Source organism: Corvus brachyrhynchos, unplaced genomic scaffold, assembly GCF_000691975.1.
Source record: "Corvus brachyrhynchos isolate BGI_N302 unplaced genomic scaffold, ASM69197v1 scaffold44, whole genome shotgun sequence".
NCBI classification, from domain to species: domain Eukaryota; kingdom Metazoa; phylum Chordata; class Aves; order Passeriformes; family Corvidae; genus Corvus; species Corvus brachyrhynchos.
In genome coordinates this window covers 5,649,662-5,671,659 of record NW_008238359.1, presented here as the reverse complement: position 1 = coordinate 5,671,659, position 21,998 = coordinate 5,649,662, and the positions used below count along the sequence as shown (strand labels likewise).

The 21,998-nt window shown below is 39.8% G+C and overlaps 1 protein-coding gene across 1 annotated transcript in view; it reads left to right on the top strand.

Moving 5' to 3' along the window:
• The window catches only part of PCF11 (PCF11 cleavage and polyadenylation factor subunit), a 23,371-nt gene extending 2,617 nt beyond the window's left edge, over positions 1-20,754 (top strand). The window contains exons 4-18 of the mRNA XM_017735846.1: positions 4,259-4,384; positions 6,655-6,843; positions 7,228-7,419; positions 8,206-9,314; positions 9,575-9,764; positions 9,857-10,490; positions 10,572-12,049; positions 13,374-13,461; positions 14,190-14,309; positions 14,837-14,945; positions 16,092-16,275; positions 16,675-16,830; positions 18,363-18,455; positions 19,005-19,040; positions 19,639-20,754. Coding sequence (XP_017591335.1) covers positions 4,259-4,384; positions 6,655-6,843; positions 7,228-7,419; positions 8,206-9,314; positions 9,575-9,764; positions 9,857-10,490; positions 10,572-12,049; positions 13,374-13,461; positions 14,190-14,309; positions 14,837-14,945; positions 16,092-16,275; positions 16,675-16,830; positions 18,363-18,455; positions 19,005-19,040; positions 19,639-19,848 — 4,914 coding nt within the window. The 3' untranslated portion in view covers positions 19,849-20,754. The remainder of the gene's footprint in view (positions 1-4,258; positions 4,385-6,654; positions 6,844-7,227; positions 7,420-8,205; positions 9,315-9,574; positions 9,765-9,856; positions 10,491-10,571; positions 12,050-13,373; positions 13,462-14,189; positions 14,310-14,836; positions 14,946-16,091; positions 16,276-16,674; positions 16,831-18,362; positions 18,456-19,004; positions 19,041-19,638) is intronic.
• Positions 20,755-21,998: the final 1,244 nt, after the last annotated feature.

Below are 21,998 nucleotides of genomic sequence, written 5' to 3'. Positions count from 1 at the left end.
CTACTTCTACCCTCCCACCACATAGGGAGCAGGGGACTCGAGGGAGGGGAGCAACCCCCAGACCACCCTGTTGGGAGTAGGGAAGGGTTTGGGACTCGCCCCAGGAAGAGCTGAGGGAGGAGGGCAGCGTGGCTCGCGCTGTGAGCCCCGCGTAAATAGCAGGCACAACATGGCGGCCCGGCAGTGACTGGGCAGCTGCACTTCCTCGCCCTTGGAACGGGGTTTTCCCCCGACACGGAGCCAGGATTCGGTGTCCGAATCTGGTGTGTAAACCCTTGGATTTAGGCGATTTCGACAGTAGGTGGGCAGTGCAGTCATTAGAGAGGACCTGAGTGGGGAGGTCTCGTGGAGAGTTGGGGTTTTCTTGGGGGGATAGTCTAAAAGGAAAATAAGGTTAAGTTTCTAGAACGCAAATTGTCCGCCTCTGAAAGGCTAATTATAGTGACTTTTAAGTATTAGTTAAAGCTATTTCCCCAGTGCGGACCCTGTGAGAGATTAATTGAGGGATGGGGGCTCCCTTATATCGTAAAAAAGTTTGTGGGTGAAAGGTGATCATCTCCTTCGGTTAGAGAAGTGTGTGTGGTGGTGATGGGGGTTGTTTTGCTCTGCCTCATTAGAGAAAATTCTGTGGGTTTGGGATAATCTGTTTGGATTTCAGGAGATCTGTGCCCCGAGTAGCACTAGCGTTGTGTGCGTATTTATTTTGGCTAGAGAAGTTTATTGGTTGAGGATGTGGAAGAAGAAATTCTCCCTGACTGTAGAAACTGCAGCAGCCTGTAGGATCTAACATGGCGTCTGAAAGATATAAAAAGGGAAGGAGGAGCCCCCCTCTGAGCCCGGCCCAGGCAGTTGCTGACATCAGTCAGCCACTGCACATGCATGGGGGTTTGCAGCACCTTTTTAGCGAGCATTTTAGAAGAAAAGGGTTCTTCTTTCAGTCCCCCATCCCGCCCCGTATTCGTGCCAGCCACCCCTCCCCCGTTGTTTCCCTTGCTCCCTCTGATCTCAGGTGTTAAAAGGCTTTTTTCCTTTGGCTTTAATCGTGGTTTATAATGGTGAGAATTGTACTATCTAATGATGGGGGTGGGAACGATCTTTTAAGATGCTTAATCTATCTTTCTATCAATGCAGGGATGTCTTTTTAGTGTGCCACAGACCTCTTCCAGTCTAGTTTTAAATGCTGCCAGTGGCTGAGTTTTGCCATTCCTTGGGGAGGTGACCTCATAATCTAATAGCTCTCACCATTATATCTCCTAAAGGGCAGTGGATGTATAAAAAATGATTTGTGATGAATAACAATGCTGTCAATTTTTTTTTTTTTTCATTTCTGGGTGATTTAGAACCTGCCCTGAAGTGTGGGGTTTTTTTCAAAAGATGTCTTAAAACCTGTATCAATGGTTAGTTTTGCCTAGTTACTGTTTATGACTGTAGTTTATTCAAGGCAAGTTTTTAGTTGTTTCTGGGAAAGTGATCTCCTTTACTAAGCCACTTTTAAAAAGTGTTGCCTGGAGACAGTTTGTTTAGTGTAAAACTTGAGTGGTCTGCTTTACAATTTAATAAATGGTTCTGAAATGTGTGACTGGTATTATAAAATTTGTAAATAAAAAGTGTGAAATATGTATTTGTCTTTTTATTTACCATTGTATAGTGCAGAATTTGTTTCCAAGACCCATTTTGTATACAAAGTTGCTTTTTTTTTTTTTAAACAATTTTTTTCACAAGTTTGTGACTTGGGGTTCAATTGCCAGATACTATTTTAAACTTGAATCTTCTAGGAAACTAATAAAAAAGAGCCACACATTTCCAACAATAGCTTTCCTACGTTATTTGAAGGAACAGTGGGAGTTTTGTAAAGAAGTCTTTAATATTATGCTGATGAGCTCAGAGTTAGTGTTCTGCGTTCTGGTGATTATGCGGCGCCTCCCTGCCTTTTGATTAGTGTCGTGCGGGCATCTTTCTTGCTTGGGGGTATTGCAGAGACCTCCTGAAAACAAAATGCATTCCGGTCTGGGATTCCCTTTTGTGGTTATTGAAATACGTGCTAGATACCTTGACATAATAAACACTTTCAGAACAGAAGACTTAAATATTTCAACCATATTTAAGTCACGTTTCTTAAAATGCAACACCTGAATAGCTTATATTTGAAGTAGGGTATGCTGCTCAGCTGCTAATTGTGCTCCATAGTTGGAAGTAGGCTTCCTTACCTAGGTTATGGTGTTTCCATGTATGATTGCTGTAACAGTCTGATGCATGATGAAAATGAAGTTAAACTTTTTTACAGTGCTTCTGCTACTAATGGTTCCCCTGCATCTCAAACTTCCGGCTTAGCTGAGTATAGTGAGCTACTTTCCTACATTGGTGAAATGGAAGAATATAACTTGGGGAATAGCTCTTGGGCATAGGTACTTCTGGGACAGCTCTTTGTGTCCCTAACAGCTGACTAAAAGTCAGAAATGGTGCGCTGTCATTTTTCTATAAAGGAAGGCACCCAGAACTGGAGTGTTTTTAATGTGCCATTGTGCAGGCTGCTTCAAAGAAGAAGCCAGTATTCCACAGACATTTTAAATAGCTGCAGGTCCACAGTCTTTTATGTCTTGGGACTTAAACGATGCTTTTTTCTAACACTTGCACATTGGGTTGTTTACAGTTCAGTATTCCGTCATGGTGTAAGATTGGCTTCTAATGTGCTGCAATTAGTTTTAGCTAACTTAGCTGGTTTTTTTGTCTTTTTATGTACAAAATGCATCACCTGCCTGTTTCTACCTTTTTCCCCGTATCTTTGAAGGCAGTGACACCCCTCCCTCTACCTTTCTGCCCCCAACTAACAAGGAGTTCTGCCCTCTTCAATAATAAGTTTCAGGTCATGGTAAATTAATACACATTTAAGGGTGAGGAAACATTCTGATTGCCCATGTAAAAATACTGTTGAGTGGGTGCCCTTCTGTGAACCACCATAAAGGGGAAGGAATTTAATTTAAAATGGTGAAGCAATAGCACTTCACACACTTGTCTGGATAATGGGCCTGCAAAATAAGGTGTGATTAATTAACCTAGTAGCCTATTCTCTTTAAAATGAGCAGTGAGTGAAGTTATTCTGCTTTTATCCCCAGTTTACCAGATGGTGAATGGAGCTTAAAGTATTACAAGTGGATGCTCTTCCAAGGGGATCATGGTCAACACACAGTGCTTGTGTTGTCTTTCATGTCCTCTTCAACAAGTCTGTGTACTTGCTGATGTTTTTTGGAACTTTGCTGTGCCTTCTGCTTTGTGAAAGCCACTGGCAGGCATTAAAATTACTTTTATTGGTCCAGTACTGCTTTTTTCTAAATTGGAAGTTGTTGTAGCAGTCCAGGGTCACTACACTTTTATAGCACAAACTTGCTATGAGTTTTGAAAAAAGGATTTAAAAAAACCCCAACCAAAACGAAACAACAAAAAACAAGCCTCCTGTAGCAAAGCTGTATCCAGAGTTTGAAGACAACCTTCTATGAAAATGGCGGTTGCAGTTCCTGAGCTTGTCTGTGCATTTACCCAGTCTACCAGATGATTGAGTTTTGATTGGATTTTGAACTCTGTTCTGACTGCGTTTTTGCATGCACTCTGGAAATCAGAACCATCGCCATCTACAAGTGCCAAGAGAGTGGGACTCCTTGCTCTATCCATTTGGATTACAGTGAAATAATTGCAACCTAATCTCTGTGTAATTTACAAAAGACTGTGATAATCAACATATAATTTACAGCTACAGAAGTTCACTGACTTGGGCTATTTGCCAGAAGTCTAATTTGTGTTCTGTGAAATCCAGAAAAATGCATCCAGGAAGTTTGAATTATAAACGATTTTTAGAAGTTCCTTGAAGTGCTGACGATGGTTTCCTGCTAAATTACTTTCTCAAGGGAAAGGTTACACTCGGTACACTAGTGGCAATACTGTCTTGTGGGCTTCTTTTTTCCTCTTTTTTTCCCCCCCTTTTTCCAAAGCTTTGATACACAAACAAATTAACCTAAGGTGTTCCTTTTTTTTTTTTTTTTTTTTTTTTTTTTGTGATAGACCCACTGCATTATACTTTGAACTGAGTGTCCATTTTTCAGATTAAGTTTTTGTATAAACAAAATCCCAAGCCAAATCCCTCGGTATTTATAGTGGCAACCAAAAAGAGAGGTCTGTATTTCTGGGATTGGTAATCCCTTTATTTGAAAAGGTTAAAGTATGTTTTTGTTGTACTAAACTTCTCAGTTTCTTCTTATTACTCCAGGCTCCTGCATCAGAGAAGCTACCCGTTATGTACCTAATGGATTCCATTGTCAAGAATGTGGGAAGAGAGTATCTCACTGCATTTACTAAAAACCTAGTTGCAACATTTATTTGTGTATTTGAAAAGGTATATACACTTTCGGAAAAGTACTGTATTCTAAGCAAAATTTGTTCCTGGTAAAATAAGTACGTGCTTTCAGGTTTGGGTTTTCTTGGGTGGTGAACTACACAAATTGATTGTTTTTTATAAATCTTGGTATCCATACTATGGAAGATTATTCCTTCTGCTATCAAGCATGTGAGTGAGCTGAAAGATGCAAAGTATTACTTAATTTGGTGTGTAAATGTCAGTAGCTTTCCTGTCCAGGCAAGATTTTACTAACAGTATTTTGATTATTGATGGCTTAGCTGGATGGACTTCTTGTAATGTATAGACCAATTAATTATGAATCCTTGGTTTGTTTTTAAGATAGTTAATAGTCCTTATGCCACGAGTAGACTGAGAGTTGGTTTCTTGTGGATTTCTCAAAGCCTCTCTCTCCTGTAGTCAGATTTGTTTGATTTACATAATTCACATTGTGCAGAATGAGTGCTTAAACTCCAAGAGTGAGTAGCACTGGCACCTGGTTCTCTCTTGGTGGTCTGTTAGCTGAAAAAAATGCTGTGACTGTGTGGGGGAAGGACTCTAAAATGAGTGACTATATTATAAATAGGTGTTTTAATTTTGTTCAGCATTGAAAGCTGCTGCTGTATCTTTTAATTCTGGCTTTTAATCTTGAAGCCCAGTGAAGTAATTGGGCATATTCCTCAGTGAGAAAAGCTTATCAAAGTCCAGGTTTTGAAAGGGTGGAATTAAATGGGTTTAAGTTGGATCAGAAAAGAAGGGTTAACTTCTGTTGTTTTCTGTATAAGAAAGTGGCATTTCATAAGAATGAGACGAATAAAGCTTTTGCATATTTATCGTTACATATCAGTGAGGATCTGAAATCCCAGTACACTTTGTATATGGTTTTCAGATGTGCATGATGAAATAAGGAATAGATTGTTCTCATGACTGTAGAAGACTTAACTCTTGTGTATAGAGCAGATAGAGATAGATTTACTTGTTTTTTTGGTGTTAAATTGTGAGTGCTCTTCTACTGAGTTGCATTTAAGGTTGCAGCTGAATGAAGCTCTGGGTAATAAACTAATCTTCAGAGTTTTATATGTTAACTTGCTACAAAGCTAACTAGAACTATTAATGTACTAACTAAATGTGTAAAGTGGCAGTCATTTCTAATAGCTTAGTTGGTCATGTTAAAAGATGTGAGTAGAATTCCAGCACAGGCATTGTTACAAATTTGGTTTTATCAGTAAATGGTCACTAAGGTATCTTTAGACACTTGAAGTCAGAACTGTTTGCTCAGTCATTTCTGTACATTTTTGCAGTGAACTTCAGTGAACCCTCTCATAGAAAATTGTATAGAGGCATCCCTTAATTACTAAGTATGAATTACTTGTATTGAAGCTCCTGCTCCTAAAAAACCAGAACCTCCAAACCTTCCGGAATATTCTGTGTCTAGCTGTAACATTTTAAAATGGCAGCAGAAATCATCTATGTGGGCAATATTTAATGATTGAATTGGGATTTTGTCATTAGGACAGCTGCATGTATTTTGTACTCTAATGGGTTTTTTTTTTATTGTTTAATTGAGCCACTCATCTTACGAGATGAACTAAATTTTACTTGATTGTAAATTTCTAATTTAGCTGCCATGAGATAATCCAAACCAATTGTTTGTAAAGGGGTAAAATGGGCCTCTGGTCTTGCAAGTACGCTTGATCTGTGACTCATACATAGATGGGTCTCATTCTGCAGCTGAACTGAAATAATAATTGACTTCATTTTAGCTAATACTCCTTTTATTGCATCTGTTGGGAAAAAATCCTTCAGTGACTAAATAGCTGAGCAAAACACGTTTTTTTCTGTTCAGAGTTTGTTTTTTCTTGATTTGTTTGTCATTGTTACACTCCAGCACAAACACTTGAATAAAGTATTGTCTCAGAGGCTGTTGCCTTTCAATACTTTTGTTACTGTATTTTTTTCCACAGAAGTTGGGCCAGTAAAATGAGAATTTTGCTAATGGAAAAGTTGAAAGAAAATTCTCAGAGCATGGTAATACACAATAAAATCTTCAAATGGCCTTGAAACAACAATTCCACATTTGAATTTCTGTTACTGATCCTGTTGCGAGAGATGTGTGGTCTGCACTGCTTATAAATTTTGCGTAGCAAGTTCAGTATGTTAAAATGGCAAGATAGAAATAGGAAATAAATGAAATCTTAAGTTCTACAGAAAAGTTTAAGAAATTGTTCTATATTAACTTAACAAGCCATAGAATTGTTTTATTGTTTTAGGTGGATGAAAATACTAGGAAAAGTTTATTTAAATTACGCTCCACATGGGATGATATTTTTCCTTTGAAGAAACTATATGCACTTGATGTCAGAGTCAACTCATTAGATCCTGCCTGGCCAATTAAACCTCTGCCCCCAAATGTGAATACTTCTAGCATCCATGTGAATCCTAAGTTTTTAAATAAATCGGTAAGTTTTTCTGCCTTCTGTAAGAACAGATGGTAATACGTGTAGTTTTCATTGTTTGTATGCTGCTTTTTGACAATTTAGAATATTAAGAATGAAGTATCTGACCTTTGTAAACAGGTAAGAGAAATTTATAAATTCAGAATATTTTGAGAGTTTGGTTTTTTTATTTAAAAATTGCATTCTAGGTTTTGGATCATTGAGGAATTTATATTAAATGACCTACACCTGTCAAAGCAGGCAACACGTAGTGGGGCAAAAAAATTGCAGTTTATAACTCCTGTACAAACTAAGTCCCAATACTGGATCATGATAACATTGAAAGGAGATGGATTTAATTGATTTCATTAGGTTTTTAAGTGTAACTTTTCTTTATTTTGTTTTTAGCCAGAGGAATCTAATGCACCTACCTCTGCTGTTACTTCTGGTGCCTCTACTCCTCCAGCTGTTCCTGAAATACAAAAGAATTTGACACAGGAGCAACTGATAAGGCAGCAATTGCTTGCAAAGCAAAAGCAGTTGTTAGAACTTCAGCAAAAAAAACTAGAGCTGGAGCTGGAACAGACTAAAGCACAGTTGGTGAGTAGGATAGTTGATAAAACTTTCATAGTTGGGTGTCTCTTTTGGAGAGTACTTGGCTGTACTGGTAAGCACAGTACATTGGTTTTTCCTCATGTTAGGCAAGTGTAGCTATTTTAGGACTACTAGAGCAATGCAGGGTGATCTGGGGTTTTGTTACCATAAAACCCTAAATATTACACTTAAAGGTAAAAAAACCAAACAAACATCTTGTGGTTTGGTTTTAATTTCCCTTCAGAACGATACCTGACTGTGATCTTCATCTTTCACCTCTTGCAGCTGACAGCGAGCTGGGCTATTTCAAATATGTTTGTTCCTAAGGAGCAAGGGAGCCTGATTGATTGTAAACAAATTCGGTTTCTTGTTTGGATGCTGCTGTTGGGCTTTACGGCAGTAGTTGGAAGTCTTGCTGTGTTGGCAGTTGACAATACAAAATAAAGCATCTTTGAACTGTGAAAATAGGATACTTGGCAGCTGAGTTGCCTAGACCATGTGGAATATATAGGAAAGCTAGCCCTGTAATTGGAACGTGTGCCAAAGTTACATATTTTACAATATTGACTTCATGTACTGATCTTGCATAGTATTTGAATTTGATCTTTTGTAATGGTACTGCATTATTTTAGTGCTTGTAATTTGCAATGAATGGGTCAATTTCACTTAAATGGCTGAAGCTCGTAACTTTCAAGACATGGCTATTACAATTTTGTTTTTGAGACAGAATATTAGCACCTCTGGGCAGGAGTTGTGGCATACAGATTAATGCTGTATTTTTTCCAATTTCAGGCTGTATCTCTTAGTGTTCAGCACGGATCATCTAGTATAGCTTCAGTTCCAGCACCTTCCAAGCAACACATTTCTCCCACACCTCATATGACAGTAAAGCCACCTCATCAGACTGCTGTGCAATCTGAAAAAAACAAACCATCCCCAAGTCCTCCACTTCATGATATCAAAATAGTAAACAGGGATCCTCGGCTTAATAGGATGGGCCAACATTCTTCTCATACTAAGGATCAATCTCATAGGAAAGAATTTTCAGCAAGTGTAACCAGTCAGTCTGAGACCAAGGCGAACAAAACAGCACAGGTTGAAAAACAGAACTCAACAAGGTCAGAAAAATCAAAAGCAAGTGAAAAAACCCAGAAGAAAGAACTTGAACAGTCCAAAGCAAAATCTAAATCGCCATCCCCTTTGAAAAATAAGCTGCCTGATACTAAAGATAGTAAAAGCCAGGAATGTGAAAGCACTAAGGTTTCTGACATCAGTAAGCGGGATCCAAGACTGAAAAGACATCTTCAAGATAAGTCAGAGGGGAAGGAAGAGGAGGTCAAAGAAAAGAGGAGAAGTACAGAGAAGAAGGAAAAGGAGGAGCATAAGACATGTGAACATAGACCAGTGGGGAGCAGAAATAAAGTGATTAATGGTGCTGTTCAGAAACAAGACACGACTACAGAGGAGTCAGAAAAACAGGGTGGAAAACAAGGAAGATCAAGTAGTAGAAAACGGTCACGATCACGCTCTCCTAAGGCAAGATCACCATCTACACATTCTCCAAAAAGACGAGAGAGGAGATCACCTAAAAGAAGACTTCGGAGTTTATCTCCTACTTCATCAACTCCTAAAATTGGAAAGATACGTCAGATAGGCCCTAAGCAGTCTCATGTTGAAGAAGGCACACAAGCAGCTAGAGATGAAAGAAATTCTAATAAGAGAAATGTTAAACAAGAGGTGCGTGATCCAAGGAGATTGAAAAAAGCCCAAGAAGAAAGACCCCAAGAGACAGCCACCCAGCATTCTGCAAAAGCTTCTCCAGATCCAAAGGAGAACGCAGAAAACTGGCAAGGATCCAAATCAGGCAAGAGGTGGAAATCTGGTTGGGAAGAAAGTAAAAAGTAAGTTACTATCTTTTAAACAACTTCTGTGTCAAGTCAGTGGAAATTCTCCTCTTGGCTTCAGTGTAGTTCACTTAGGGAGGCAGTGTTCAGATTGTTAAAATTGATAGGTTTAACTTGTTTCTACCAGTGAAATACAGAGATGATGCATACTTAGATTCTAAGGTGATAGTGATGTTTTGCCATGATCAGTTCTAGTAGGAACCATTATGTCCTGAGTAACGAAATAATCTGTGTTGCACATATATTCTTGTTTTCAGCTCACAGCAGAATGATGAACACCAAGCACTTGTTAAATCCCCTCACCAAAGACACCGGGAAAACTGGCCTGCTAGTAAAGGAATTTTATCACCCCGAGCACCAAAGCAGCAGCACCGGTTAAGTGTGGATGCCAATTTACAGATTCCCAAAGAATTGACATCTGCAAGTAAAAGAGAATTACTTAAGAAGGTAATACTAATAAATCTGCCTTCGTAGAAATGTCCCAGGTATGGGTTTTTTTCTTCTCTTTTTGGAAGTCTAACTTTAACTTTATGTTACAGGCTAATGACCGCTTAACATCTGGTGAAATAACACAGGATGAGTTCCTCATGGTAGCTCATCAGATCCGACAGCTGTTCCAGTACCAGGAAGGAAAGCACAGATGTAATGTCTGGGATAGCCCTACAGAGGAAAAATGTGGTTTAAAAAAGAAACCTCTTCTGTCGGATGCAGAATTAACATATTATGAACATAAAGCTAAACTAAAAAGGACACAAGTTCAGCATTCATTGTCAAGGCTTGATCTGTTGGATCCCGAGGATATTTTGGATTATCATATACCTGATGCATTGCTTTCTGGAATAGAATGTGAGCAGGCAAAAGCCAAGCGTGGGGTACAGTTTGACAGAAAAGAAGCATTTGCAGAAAGATCAAGGAGACATTCTCCTGTAAGTGGCACTACAAGACCTTTTGCCGAAAACCTGTCACCACTTGAGAGTCGACGAAGACTTGAAGACCAGCGTGCTACTAAAGGAGCAAGAGGTTCTGATCCTTACGACAGCTGGGGAGAATCGGATGAATTTAGAGATGCTCTCAGACAACAGGGGAAAAGTACAGCAGAGTTCCAGAAAATAGATGGAGATGCACTCTGTAGGTTTGATAATCGTGAAGAAAGACAGCTTCTTGGGCAAGCTGGTATGTGATTTTACTTTATATCTCTTAAGCAATCGACAGTGTATTAGTGAGTGGTTATGTGATTTGTTCTGGTTTTTTTAGGTGTTCGAGAGGAACCAAGGTCACCATTCAGTGAACGTTTCAAAAGAGCTAGGTATGAAGATCCAGAGAAAGCACCATTTCCAGAAAGTCCAGGATCAAGATTTGGAGGTATTGAAGCAAAGCAGAGGATAAGCGCACTGATGGAAGACAGACCTCTGTTTGATGGCTCACCTAGACCGACTGCTGCAAGGGTTGGAGTAGATGGACAAGGAAGTCCTTTTGTTGATGGTCCTGCTGCTGGTTCAAGTTCCAGAATTGATGGGCCAGCTGGACAGGCTGCTATGAGATTTGAGGGGCCTTTGGTGGGGGCAGGTGCATCTCAGTTTGATGGACCAATGGCAGGAGCAGGGGGAGCTGGAGCCCTAAGATTTGATGGGCCACCAGGGCAGCTGGCAGGGGCCCTGAGGTTTGAAGGACCTCCAGGCCAGGTTGGTGGAGGAGGTCCACTACGGTTTGAGGGACCTCTTGGGCCTTTGCGGTTTGAGGGGCCTGCGGGGCAGCCTGTAGGTGGTCCTAGATTTGAAGGACCTGGAGTTGGTCTCAGGTTTGAGGGTCCTCATGGTCAGCCTTCAGGTGGTCTCAGGTTTGAGGGACCTCATGGTCAACCTATGGGGCCTCGGGGTCAACCAGGGGGTGGTCTCAGGTTTGAGGGACCCCATGGTCAGCCCTTGGGGCCTCATGGTCAACCAGGGGGTGGCCTCAGGTTTGAGGGGCCACATTTACAGCCATTGGGGCCCCATGGACAACCTGGAGGTGGCCTCAGATTTGAGGGGCCACATGGTCAGCCCATGGGGCCACATGGACCGTCAAGTGGTGGGCTCAGGTTTGAGGGGCCACACGGACCATCAGGTGGTGGGCTGAGATTGGAAGGACCACGTGGTCAGCCAGGTCTAGGTCCTAGGCTGATTGATGGACCAGTACACCAGGGAGCTGGTGGACTTAGATTTGATGGTCCTCTTGGTCGGGCTGGTCCGAGATTTGATGGCTGTCATGGAGCTGGATTTGATGGTCAGCCTGGACAGCTGTCTCTCCTGCAAAGATTTGATGGAATTCATGGACAGCCTGGTCCAAGGTTGGCACCTGGCCAACAGGCACAAGCAAGATTTGAAACAGCCATACCTCAAAGATTTGATGGACCTCACCAGCCAGCTTCTAGGTTTGACTTGCCCCTTGGCCTTCAGGGTGCACGTTTTGAAAATGTAGCTAACCATCCTGCCTCAAGACTAGAAATGTCACCATATGGACAAGGTGGTCCTTTTGTTGAACATCCTGGCCAGGGCTACAATGGACCAGCTCATGGAATGCAGTTCCAGAGACCTGATATATTTGATGGTTCACCTGGACCAAATTTCAATGGGCCAGCTGGCCCAGGAGGACAGAACTTCCCACTGAGAGCAGCTGGACATTACTTTGAAGAAAAAGGTCTTCAGGGTCCTCAGTATGGAAATTTCAGTAATATGCCAATGGGAAGTAATCAGGTAAGAGATGATTGCATCAAATAGTTTGCTTTCAATAGTGTTTTTGTACAGAGAATTAGCAGTTTTTCTTCCTGTAAAAATGGAATGTTTTTCTGAAGAGTTGGCAGGCTGAGAGTTGGTTTCAAGCTAAAAAAGTCAGTAGATAATTTAAGAACATGCAGTGCTATTTTTTGTTAAGAATTAGACAAAATGGTGGATCTTAGCAATCACTTCATAGTTCAGAATACATCTGTGAAATCATTATTTTTAACATGAGCACAAAACCAGGTAATCGGAAGCCTTTGGTATTTTCATTAAATTTCAACAAAAGTGAATTCTATATAAAGCGTGAAAGATAATGTAAATAACTGAAGTATACATGATTAATTTTTCTAAGAGGTGTGAAGTGAGACTTCACCAAAATAATTGTTATCTTTTTGCAGCTGTTAGTAGTGGTGACAAGCCAATTTTAAAGAGATACCCATAACCTGGGAGAATTGAGAAAGATGGGGCTATTGTGGAACTTTCTTGCTCAAAGGTGGTGTTGTCTTTTAAAATTCTCTCAGCACCATCTTGCTTTGTCAGTTCAATTGTCTTTGCTGTTGCCTCTTGGAAATGCTCTGTTGAAATGGGGGGGAAAATGATTAGTGATTTTAAAATGTATTTTTCATTTGGGGGATAAAAATTGAATGTGAAGAGTTAATAGATTGTACAAAAGCAGGTAATGTGTCTTGCAGACCTCTAATGGGATAAAGCTTTAAACAGTGTCTAAATCCAGAAAGCAGCCAGTTAGAAAAAAAAACCCAAACATTTTTATTACAAATGTGTTAAAATGACTGTTTTTCTACCTACAGCTTACTGTAGCTGATGTGCTGAAAAGTCTTGCTTTCAAGATGTGTGTCTGTAGTGAATGCTGGTTCAGTTCTTAGATAAGAGTTAATTGTGGCATTTGTTAGTAGACATTTATGGGTTCCTTGAATTTCTTGAGGAGCTCTCTTTTGGTGAACAGGAGCAATTTAAAAGGAAGTACTGTGTTTGGAAAACGTGATTGCTAAGTAGAAGGAAAGGTGTTGAAGGTGGTGTGGTGGGGTTGGTTTGTTTGTTTTTTAATATTAGGCAAAATAAGGATGTATTCTGAATTTTCCTAGTGGAAAATGAAAATGGGGGAAAGATCGTATAGTAATTTGTGGTCTTTCTCAATATCAAACTGACATGGTTCACTCCTGGAAGGAGTTTAATATATGTGAAATTATTGATAAACAACTAGAAGTTAATAATAAAATGTGAAAAGTAAGTTTATAGTCATGTTGTTATACAAAGAATACTTACATGTTTACTTTCACAGGTTTCTCTCATGTCTGCTCAACCAGGACCTTATGGCCAAGGTCAGCAGTATTTGCCAAATCCTGGAAGTTTTGTCCAGAACCCTGCAGGTTTGTAACAATAGAATTCCTTTTATTTCTTTTGGATTGTTCGTTTGGTGGTGGCCACAAAAATGATCTTTTTTTAATGTCCTGATTTACTAGGTCTGTGTGGATTACAGGAAGCTTCCTCAGTGAGGTGGCTGTAGATGTGGTTTCTGTAGCACCTTCATCTCTTTAGGAGCTTCTCTCAAACATTGAAGGCTTTTGTTAGTTTTCATTAACCACGAGTTTTGGTATAAAGTTGTGCTAAAAAGCCAAAAGATAATTTTGATCTGTTTTTCTGGAAGGCGCCAGTCTGTAGGTCTAGTTTGCTTTGCTGGGGTGTGCAAACATCTCCAGTGTATGAGTGGTTAATAATGAAAAACTTCAAAAACATAAAAGGTTAAACTAGGTGATGAAGTAGATTGATTGTAGTGAAATATGTAAGTGTGAATCCAGGACAATACTGCTTTTCAGTAACCACCATGCAGCAGAGAGCTGTGTGTGGGCAGCCAGCTTAGATAGCACATCAGAATATATTATGAAGGAAGGGAAAGTCTTGTTACGAAGATTCCCTGTTGCAAGGGAAAAAATTAGCCAAACAATAGATAAAGCAGAGAGTTGGTAAATAATTAGAAACAAAAAATGAAAGAAATGGGAGGCAACAGGAAAACTGTGTTGTGAAATATACTGATAAAAGTGAAGTAGATTTCTAATGCTAACCTTTTGTCACCTTGAATGTCTGTGTTCTTCCCCAGGAGCCCTTCCCCATTCATATCCTGATAACCACCTTGGACAGGTTGATGTGAATGAATTGTTTGCTAAACTGCTGAAAACAGGGATCCTCAAATTGTCTAAAACTGATTCCACTTCAGCACGTATGTAGATTCATTATGTTCTAACTATCCAATTTATCCACAGCTCAAGTGTAAATCTGAGTGTACAAATTTTTGTGAACTCCTGTATGGTTTTTTTTAAACAGAACTTCATTTTTGGGAAGGAATTTAATGCATGTGGTCGAGTAAATTCTTAGTATCTTGTTTAATTTACAGTTCAGCTATCCAGAGAAGTCTTTGTCTTTGGTGCTGTGCTTTCATAACTTGTTCTTAATTATAATCAGGGTCTTTTCATCTTCTGAAATATTTCTGTATCTATGAAGACTGAATTTTGATGCCAAACACTGAGGTGAAATACTGTTTTCCTCAATTGAAATTCTGGCTTAGTTTCTCTTATGCTTCTTTTTAATGGTGTTAGAGGATGACTGACTTAGCTGTTGTGCACTTGTGTTTTACCGTAGTCAGATTGTATTACTAATATTTGAAAAAAAAAAAACTTTCAGGAGCACATAATTTCTTTCTGATGATGTAATGAAATTTTGGTAAAATAATATCTTTATGGTTTCTAGAAGCAAATGAAACATCAGCCCAGCCGACTGCTGAAGAAGAAGATGATGATCAGAATGAAGATCAGAATGTTCCAGACCTCACTAACTTCATAGTTGAAGAACTTAGACAGTATGTATAGTAGAATGGGTTTACAGTAGGAATAACAACAAGGCAGTAGCTAGATAGTTCATCCAAGACAGTTAAAAGCTTTTGAAAGATTACCTGTCACTTTGTGATTCAGAGGAGGTTAAATCAGTGAGTGCATTGTTTGATGTCAGCCTTGTTGAACTTGAGAAAGGAAAATGAAAATTAACATGGGAAAACTTAGCTTTATGCAAAGGTGCGTGTTGTTACTTAAGCACTGGGGCTGTTACAGGGAGTGAAGCCCAGGCCTGGGCTGCATCAAAAGCCAAGTGACAAGGAGGTCAAGGAAGGTGATTATCCCCCTCTGCTCTGGTGAGACCCCCACCTGTAGTGCTGCTCTGGGGCCCCAACAGAAGAAGGACATGAACCTGTTGGGAGTGAGTCCAGAGGGGGGGCCACAAAGATGATGAGAGGGCTGGAGCACCTCTGCTGTGGAGACAGCCTGAGAGAGTTGGGGTGGTTCAGCCTGGAGAGGGGAGGGCTCCAGGGAGGCTTTAGTGTAGCCTTCCAGTACCCAGAGGCCTACAAGAGAGGCTGGAGAGGGACTTTCACAAGGCCGTGTAGTGATAGGACAGGGATAAAGGCAAATGACCTTACGCTAAAGAACAAATTTATTGTAGATAGTAGGGAGAAATTTACTGAGAGGTTGATGAGGCACCAGCACAGGTTGCCCAGAGAAGCTATGGATGCCCCATCCCTGGAAGTGTTCAGTGCCAGACTGGATGGGGCCCTGAGCAACCATGGCAGGGGGGTTGGAACTAGATGGTCTTTACAGTCCATTGCAACCCAAACCATTCTATGATTTAATTTTATGACTTCGGTGGTAGCTTGTAAAGCTGGGCCAAATGAAGGCATTGCAATTTGTGCATTATTAGGTGAGAAAAGTTAATAGGAATGAGACACAACACTAACATATTTCTCATGAATCATTAATAAGAGCCCATTGGTTTTTGAATGTTTAAGTTGATTGTGCTATGAAAATCAGGATGAATGTAGTCATATAGTGTACTTTTAACTTGGAGCAGATGCATGCTTTTCCCCTGCTATTGTAGGCAAATGGAGCAACTTGCTGAGAAACTTCTTACTGTTGCTTTTTAAAGAAGTGTTAAGATATTTTATCTCTTTTTGTAGGCGTTATGATAGTGTTATAAATCGACTGTACACTGGAATTCAGTGTTACTCCTGTGGAATGAGGTTCACTACTTCACAGACAGATGTCTATGCAGATCATTTAGATTGGCATTACCGCCAGAACCGGACAGAAAAAGATGTTAGCAGAAAAATTACACACAGGAGATGGTACTACAGTTTAACAGTAAGTAATGCAGTATTTGTGTTGATAAATTACAGGCTGGATTCTGTGTTTTACTCTTGCATGTGCTGTAGGATTGCAGCTGAAATTTGCATCATCACAGGAGTTGGTTGTGATAAACAATGACGTCTTAGATACTTCAAGTAGTCTGCAAATGTGTGTCAGGATACAAAAGGCAGTTGTATGATGAACAATAAACAGTTTAAAGCTGCTTATTGCACTGTTTCCATTCCACTGAAAATGGAATTTGAAGGATAGCGATCTTTTTGGAAAAAGTTTCTGAAGTGAGAGTACACTGTTGTGTAATGCTGCATGTGAGGAGTATTTCAGTTTTAACAAAGTAAGATTTATTAAATACGATACTTGGGGATGTCTCAGTGAGAATGAAAACTTCTTCCTCAGGACTGGATTGAATTTGAAGAAATAGCAGATCTAGAGGAGCGTGCTAAAAGCCAGTTCTTTGAAAAAGCTCACGAAGAGGTTGTGTTGAAGACACAGGAAGCTGCGAAAGAGAAGGAGTTTCAGAGTGTCCCAGCTGGACCAGCTGGAGCGGTTGAGGTAAGTTTCAGCTTGCCAGATAACAAGAATCTAGTTTAATCAGCCCAGATAGCAAGAATCTAGTCACTCAAAGGCCTTTTCCTGGTCTTAAAATCAAGAGTCAAACATGGTTAGAGGGGGAAAAGGGATTTTACTTTGGTATTTATTTGGTATATATTAGTGCACCTTAGGTGCACTACGTCCAGGTCGAATGCACCTCCACGCACACCACGGTGCACACCCCCAAAAGATCTGGTATAACATTATAGGTCTTACTAATTAGCATATCTATCCCAAGATTCCCCAATGAGAGGCTCAAATGAGCCCCCCCTCTCCAAGGAGCCTTCCCCTGGATGGTTCTATCTTAGCTTACAGAATGTGTTCTGGAGAGGACCTTGAAGTCTGGGCACACTGATCCCTAACTACGAAGCTTCTAAAATGTTTAGTCTCTCAGCTTGACAAACAAGTCCAAGAATGTAGGTGAAAAGCACTAAGAATACAGAAGTTATAAAAAGGTATAACAGGGTTATAAAAGAAAAAGCAAAAAATCATCATGGCATCAGTACTGTATTCTTGTTATTATATGTAGACTGGAATCTTGTACTTGGGCCTTTGTGCAGCCCCTCCATAGGTGATTTGTGTATGTAGTGGTTGCTTCTCGGGCCAGAGAATAGTACAAACCACCTGTAGTTAAAAGTCTACGCCCATTGGCATTCTGTGGTTTTAGCAAAACTGAAATAGGCAAAGTGTCTTAATTTGCTGAATGTTTACATAGAGTAAGTAGAGTAAGTGATCTGTCCTTTGATGGTTATTTGTCATTCAAACAACTACAGGGTTTACTGGGTTTTTGGTACTTTCAAACACAAAAATTTCTTTTTTGGTAGCAGATAGGCATTAGAAGAAAGAAATAGCACAATCTGAAAGTAACCAGTAGAACTGTATTTTGGCAGATGAATTGGTGTACAACAAATGTTGTTAGAATTACACTTCAGTTTACGTGCTAAGTCTCTAAGAAACTAGCTATGAAACCACAAAGGCCTTTTTTACATTTTAAAAAGTACCTTTTGTGCTTTGGTCTCTGAGTTGATAATTTTTCACAGAATTACTAAAAACTTTAGTACTCCATCTGAAAGTTCTGCCTTTTTTGACTGGAAATTGCAGGTTAAGGGGGAAGAATGAAGGTAATTCCATAAATAAAATCAGTTAAATCGCTGGAATGGATTGTCTTACATGAGAGTAAGACAGCATTACATTGTTACAAGGTGCTTTGCAGACTTAACTACCTAAAAGGACAAAGCTTACCTTTCTCAAGTGACAAAGAGTATTCAGGGCCAGAGGGTGATCCTTTCTCTGTCTGCAAACCATACTCAATTTTTAATTAAGGTTTACTAATTATTAAAGTGATTTTTAAAGTGTGGAGAAAAGATCATGTTCTAGGCTTAACATACTTAATTTAAAAGAGCCTTATTTGACTCTTACTAGGTTCTTGAGTTTCATGTGTTCAGTAAGTTGCAATAACAACATTTATATCTGTTACTACAATAACATTTCAGAGCTGCGAAATTTGCCAAGAACAATTTGAACAGTATTGGGATGAGGAAGAGGAAGAGTGGCACCTGAAGAATGCTATCAGGGTAGATGAAAAGGTAATCTGATCTTATTTATGTGTGATACTGATTCGTAGTAAAACTCCTGAAGAATTACAGAAAAAAAAAACCACCAGGGGGAGCTGGCAAGTGCTCTTTTTCTCCTGAAGGATTTCTATTGCAGTTTTCCTGGCTTCCAAATATATAAATATCTCTGCCTTTGGAAGTGCCTGAAATCCTGGTCTCATTGTTATGGGCTCACTAGCTCTCCCTTACACTGCAGTGCTCAAAGAAAAATGGATCACTCTGTGTATGGGTGTAGGTATCAGTTGAATTATTTCTGTATGCAGCTGTGCACAGGTAATTCCCAGCACTCACCAGGCTTCTCTAACTCACAGCACTTACCAGCCCTCTGTATGATCATGTTTCCTAAATAAACATCACAACATCTTGTCTCAGGTGTATTTGACACCATACTTATCCTGCTCAGGTCATAGTTTTTCTAGATGAATTGTGTGATCATGTGTAATTGACACTGTTCAGTTCATTATCAGTGATCCTGCTGTAGTTTATTTTTACATACTTAAATGTATAACAACTTTTTTTCAGATTTACCATCCATCTTGTTATGAAGATTACCAAAATGTAAGTGGATCCTTCATATTTTTTGAAGTATTTTGCTTTCAGTTTGTTTGCTTGGTCTCTTGACTTTGCAGGGAGCAGATGCATTCAGAATGTGCTGCCCATTTTTCTCTTGCCTAAGACTTGGAGGCCTTGGGCATGGCAAGTTTATAATACAGAATTAGCTGAGATGCAGTTCTGGTTATGATGTACCGTGACAGCTTGTGTGCCATAAAGCAAAGCCATGGTTTGATGGATTTATTGTGGAGTAATGTGTAATCTTAGGAATTTGTAACAAAAGAGTAGATGGGTGTTGGTGTGTGTGACATTTTTAATGCTTTGGGAGTTACAACGGCTCCGAGGGCAGGGAGCAGGGAACAGTTCATGGTAATGTGTTAAGCATTTCATCACTGCTTGGTGATACCTTTTCAAAGGAAATGGGAAAAAAGTAATGCTATTTAAAAAATTAAATTTGTTTTCTTAGAAGTTTGACAAAGTAGAAAGTTTGGATTTTGAGTGCCTGACCATTAACATGTTTGCATTTTGAAAAAGGGCAAAAGGAATAAAAAGCTAAAAATGGTTATTTTAGTGTGCTAATGCTACCTTGACTTCGACTTTGCAGACATCATCATTCGATTGCACACCGTCTCCCAGCAAGACTCCTTCAGAAAATCCACTAAATATAATGTTGGACATTGTTAAACAAGAAACAGAAGAGTCCTGTGACTCACCTAAAATCAAAGAAGAACCTGAGGACACACCTCCAGCCTGTGCAGAAGAGAGCACACCTGCATCTACAGAAATCAAAACAGAACCTGAGGAGTCTGTTTAAATAAACTGCGGTATGATTTTTTTTTTTTTTTTTTACAGAAGAGCTGCTGTGCTAATTCTGGAAGGCAAATACTTTTTATATGAATAAAAATGTCCAACTGAGGCAGGGCCTCAACTGCTGTTTGGTTAATAAATACATTTTTGTATTTGAAATTTCTTACTGCCTGCACAGTTTCAGGTGTCATTGTGTGAAAGTTCTGTAGATGCGTGAAAATTTAATGGTATATGTAAAAATGTAAAATTTTCACTTGTTGAAATGTAAATTATAAATAAAAGATATTTTTGCTATATATGGAGTGTAATGTTTATGCACACCATCAAATAAAGACAGTGTTTCTGTACCTTTTTCAGTTTAAAATTAATTAAAATGAATTTTTGCTTAATAAGATTCAGAAAAATGAAAGCAAGTCTCTTCCTTCAGTTATCCCATAGGTGGGTTATCAAGGGAAGGAGCTTCTCAGACAGGCCTAGATTCCTTGTCTTTTTAAAGTTGTTTGAACAGACTTACATATCCAGATGTTAAAAAAACCAATTACAACAACAAAATAATAAAAAATCCTCAAAAAAACTCACAAAAAGACAGTTCTGGGTAGAAGGGGAACATTTAACAAACCAACCGGAGTGCTTGATTGTGGTGAACACAAGTGCCAACAAAAAAAAATTAACAAACCAGGATGCCTGGTAGTTAAGACATTTTTAATGACTTTTTTTTCCATTAGTCAAACACAAATTTAATAAAGCTGCATTTTCTTTACGTTACAGGGGGGAGTGAATGTAAGAATGCTCATTTGAAACATGGTTAACATTTTCTTTTTTGTTGCTTATGACTGGACTTAGATGGTAAACCAGATATCCTGAGATGTTAATATTTCTTAAATGTTATAAATAAAACTAAGCATATATTTGAGTGTGAGTCTCTTCCTTTCAGTAATGGGTCTGTGTGGCTGGTACGTTTGTGGGATTGGAAATAAAGTTGTGTGTTTCAGTATGCATTTGATGTTTTATTCTAACTCTGCTAGTTATTGTGTGTATTTTTAACTTGCTGGGAGCAAGACAGAAGCTCTAATAGCCAGAAAGCAATGTCACAATCCTAGCATGTTATTCTTGCAGTGGGGATACTTGGGAGTCAGAATTCACCCTTAGTGTAAGTAGAAATAATTAGCAGTGCAGGAGCTGTTGGCTGCAAACACTTCTTCTTCCCATGTTAACACTCAGGCTTCATGCACTTTTTCAGATGTGAATAATACTTTTGATTCTTTTATTAAGGTTGGAACTGTAGTTGTGAGCTTGCCCTGTTCTAGATACCAGCCTTAAAAATGCTGTTTAATTAGAGACGACAGTCCAGAGGAACCAAAATACAAAATGGATCAGGGTGGTAGGTGTCAGTCCATAGGGTTGGTGTGTGTGGCTGCTGGCTGTGCTGAGGAGAGATGCTCCTGTGGTAGTTATTGCAACCTCTTCCTGGAGCAGGGATGTAGCCTGGTCCCTTGGTCCAAATATGATGCTTTGTGTCCTGGAATACTGTAAACTTCTAAATCACACCAACTGAAGTTCAGAGGAGAGTGAGCAGAGACGTGATGTCTTTAAATGTGTAGAACGCTGTTAAGAAAAGGGAACAAATAACTGTCTGCTGGAGATAGGACAAAAAGAGACCTCTAAGTTGCAGAAACAGGCTTTATGACAGCTCTAATGACAATGATAATTAAGCTCTAAATGGTCCATTAAGCTCACTTGGTCCATGTGATTATCACTGCACACCTGTAAATCTGACTGGGAAGGGTTCATCCTGCCTGGAAGCAGGATTCTGGAAATGCAGGGTCCTTTTTTCCCCTCATCAAAAGAAGCCGGCTTACCCCCGGGGCACCAGCTGGTTTTGACTAAGGGAACTGAGGAGCAGGATCACACGTCACTGCAGGAAAGAAGAGGGTTAAAGATTCCCACAACGTGAGGAGTCCGATCGTCCAGAGCGCGAGCTGGTTCAATACCTCTTGGTCAGTGCATCACTGAGGGTTCAGAGATGAGAACTGGTACTTGTTACATTTTTCCTGGGGAACGCCACGAAGGCTGTAGCCCAGGGCTGCCGAAAGGTGCGGAAAGCCCCGGGCAGCTGCAGCGCAGCCCGTGCGGCCGGACCCCTCCCGCTCCCTCCCC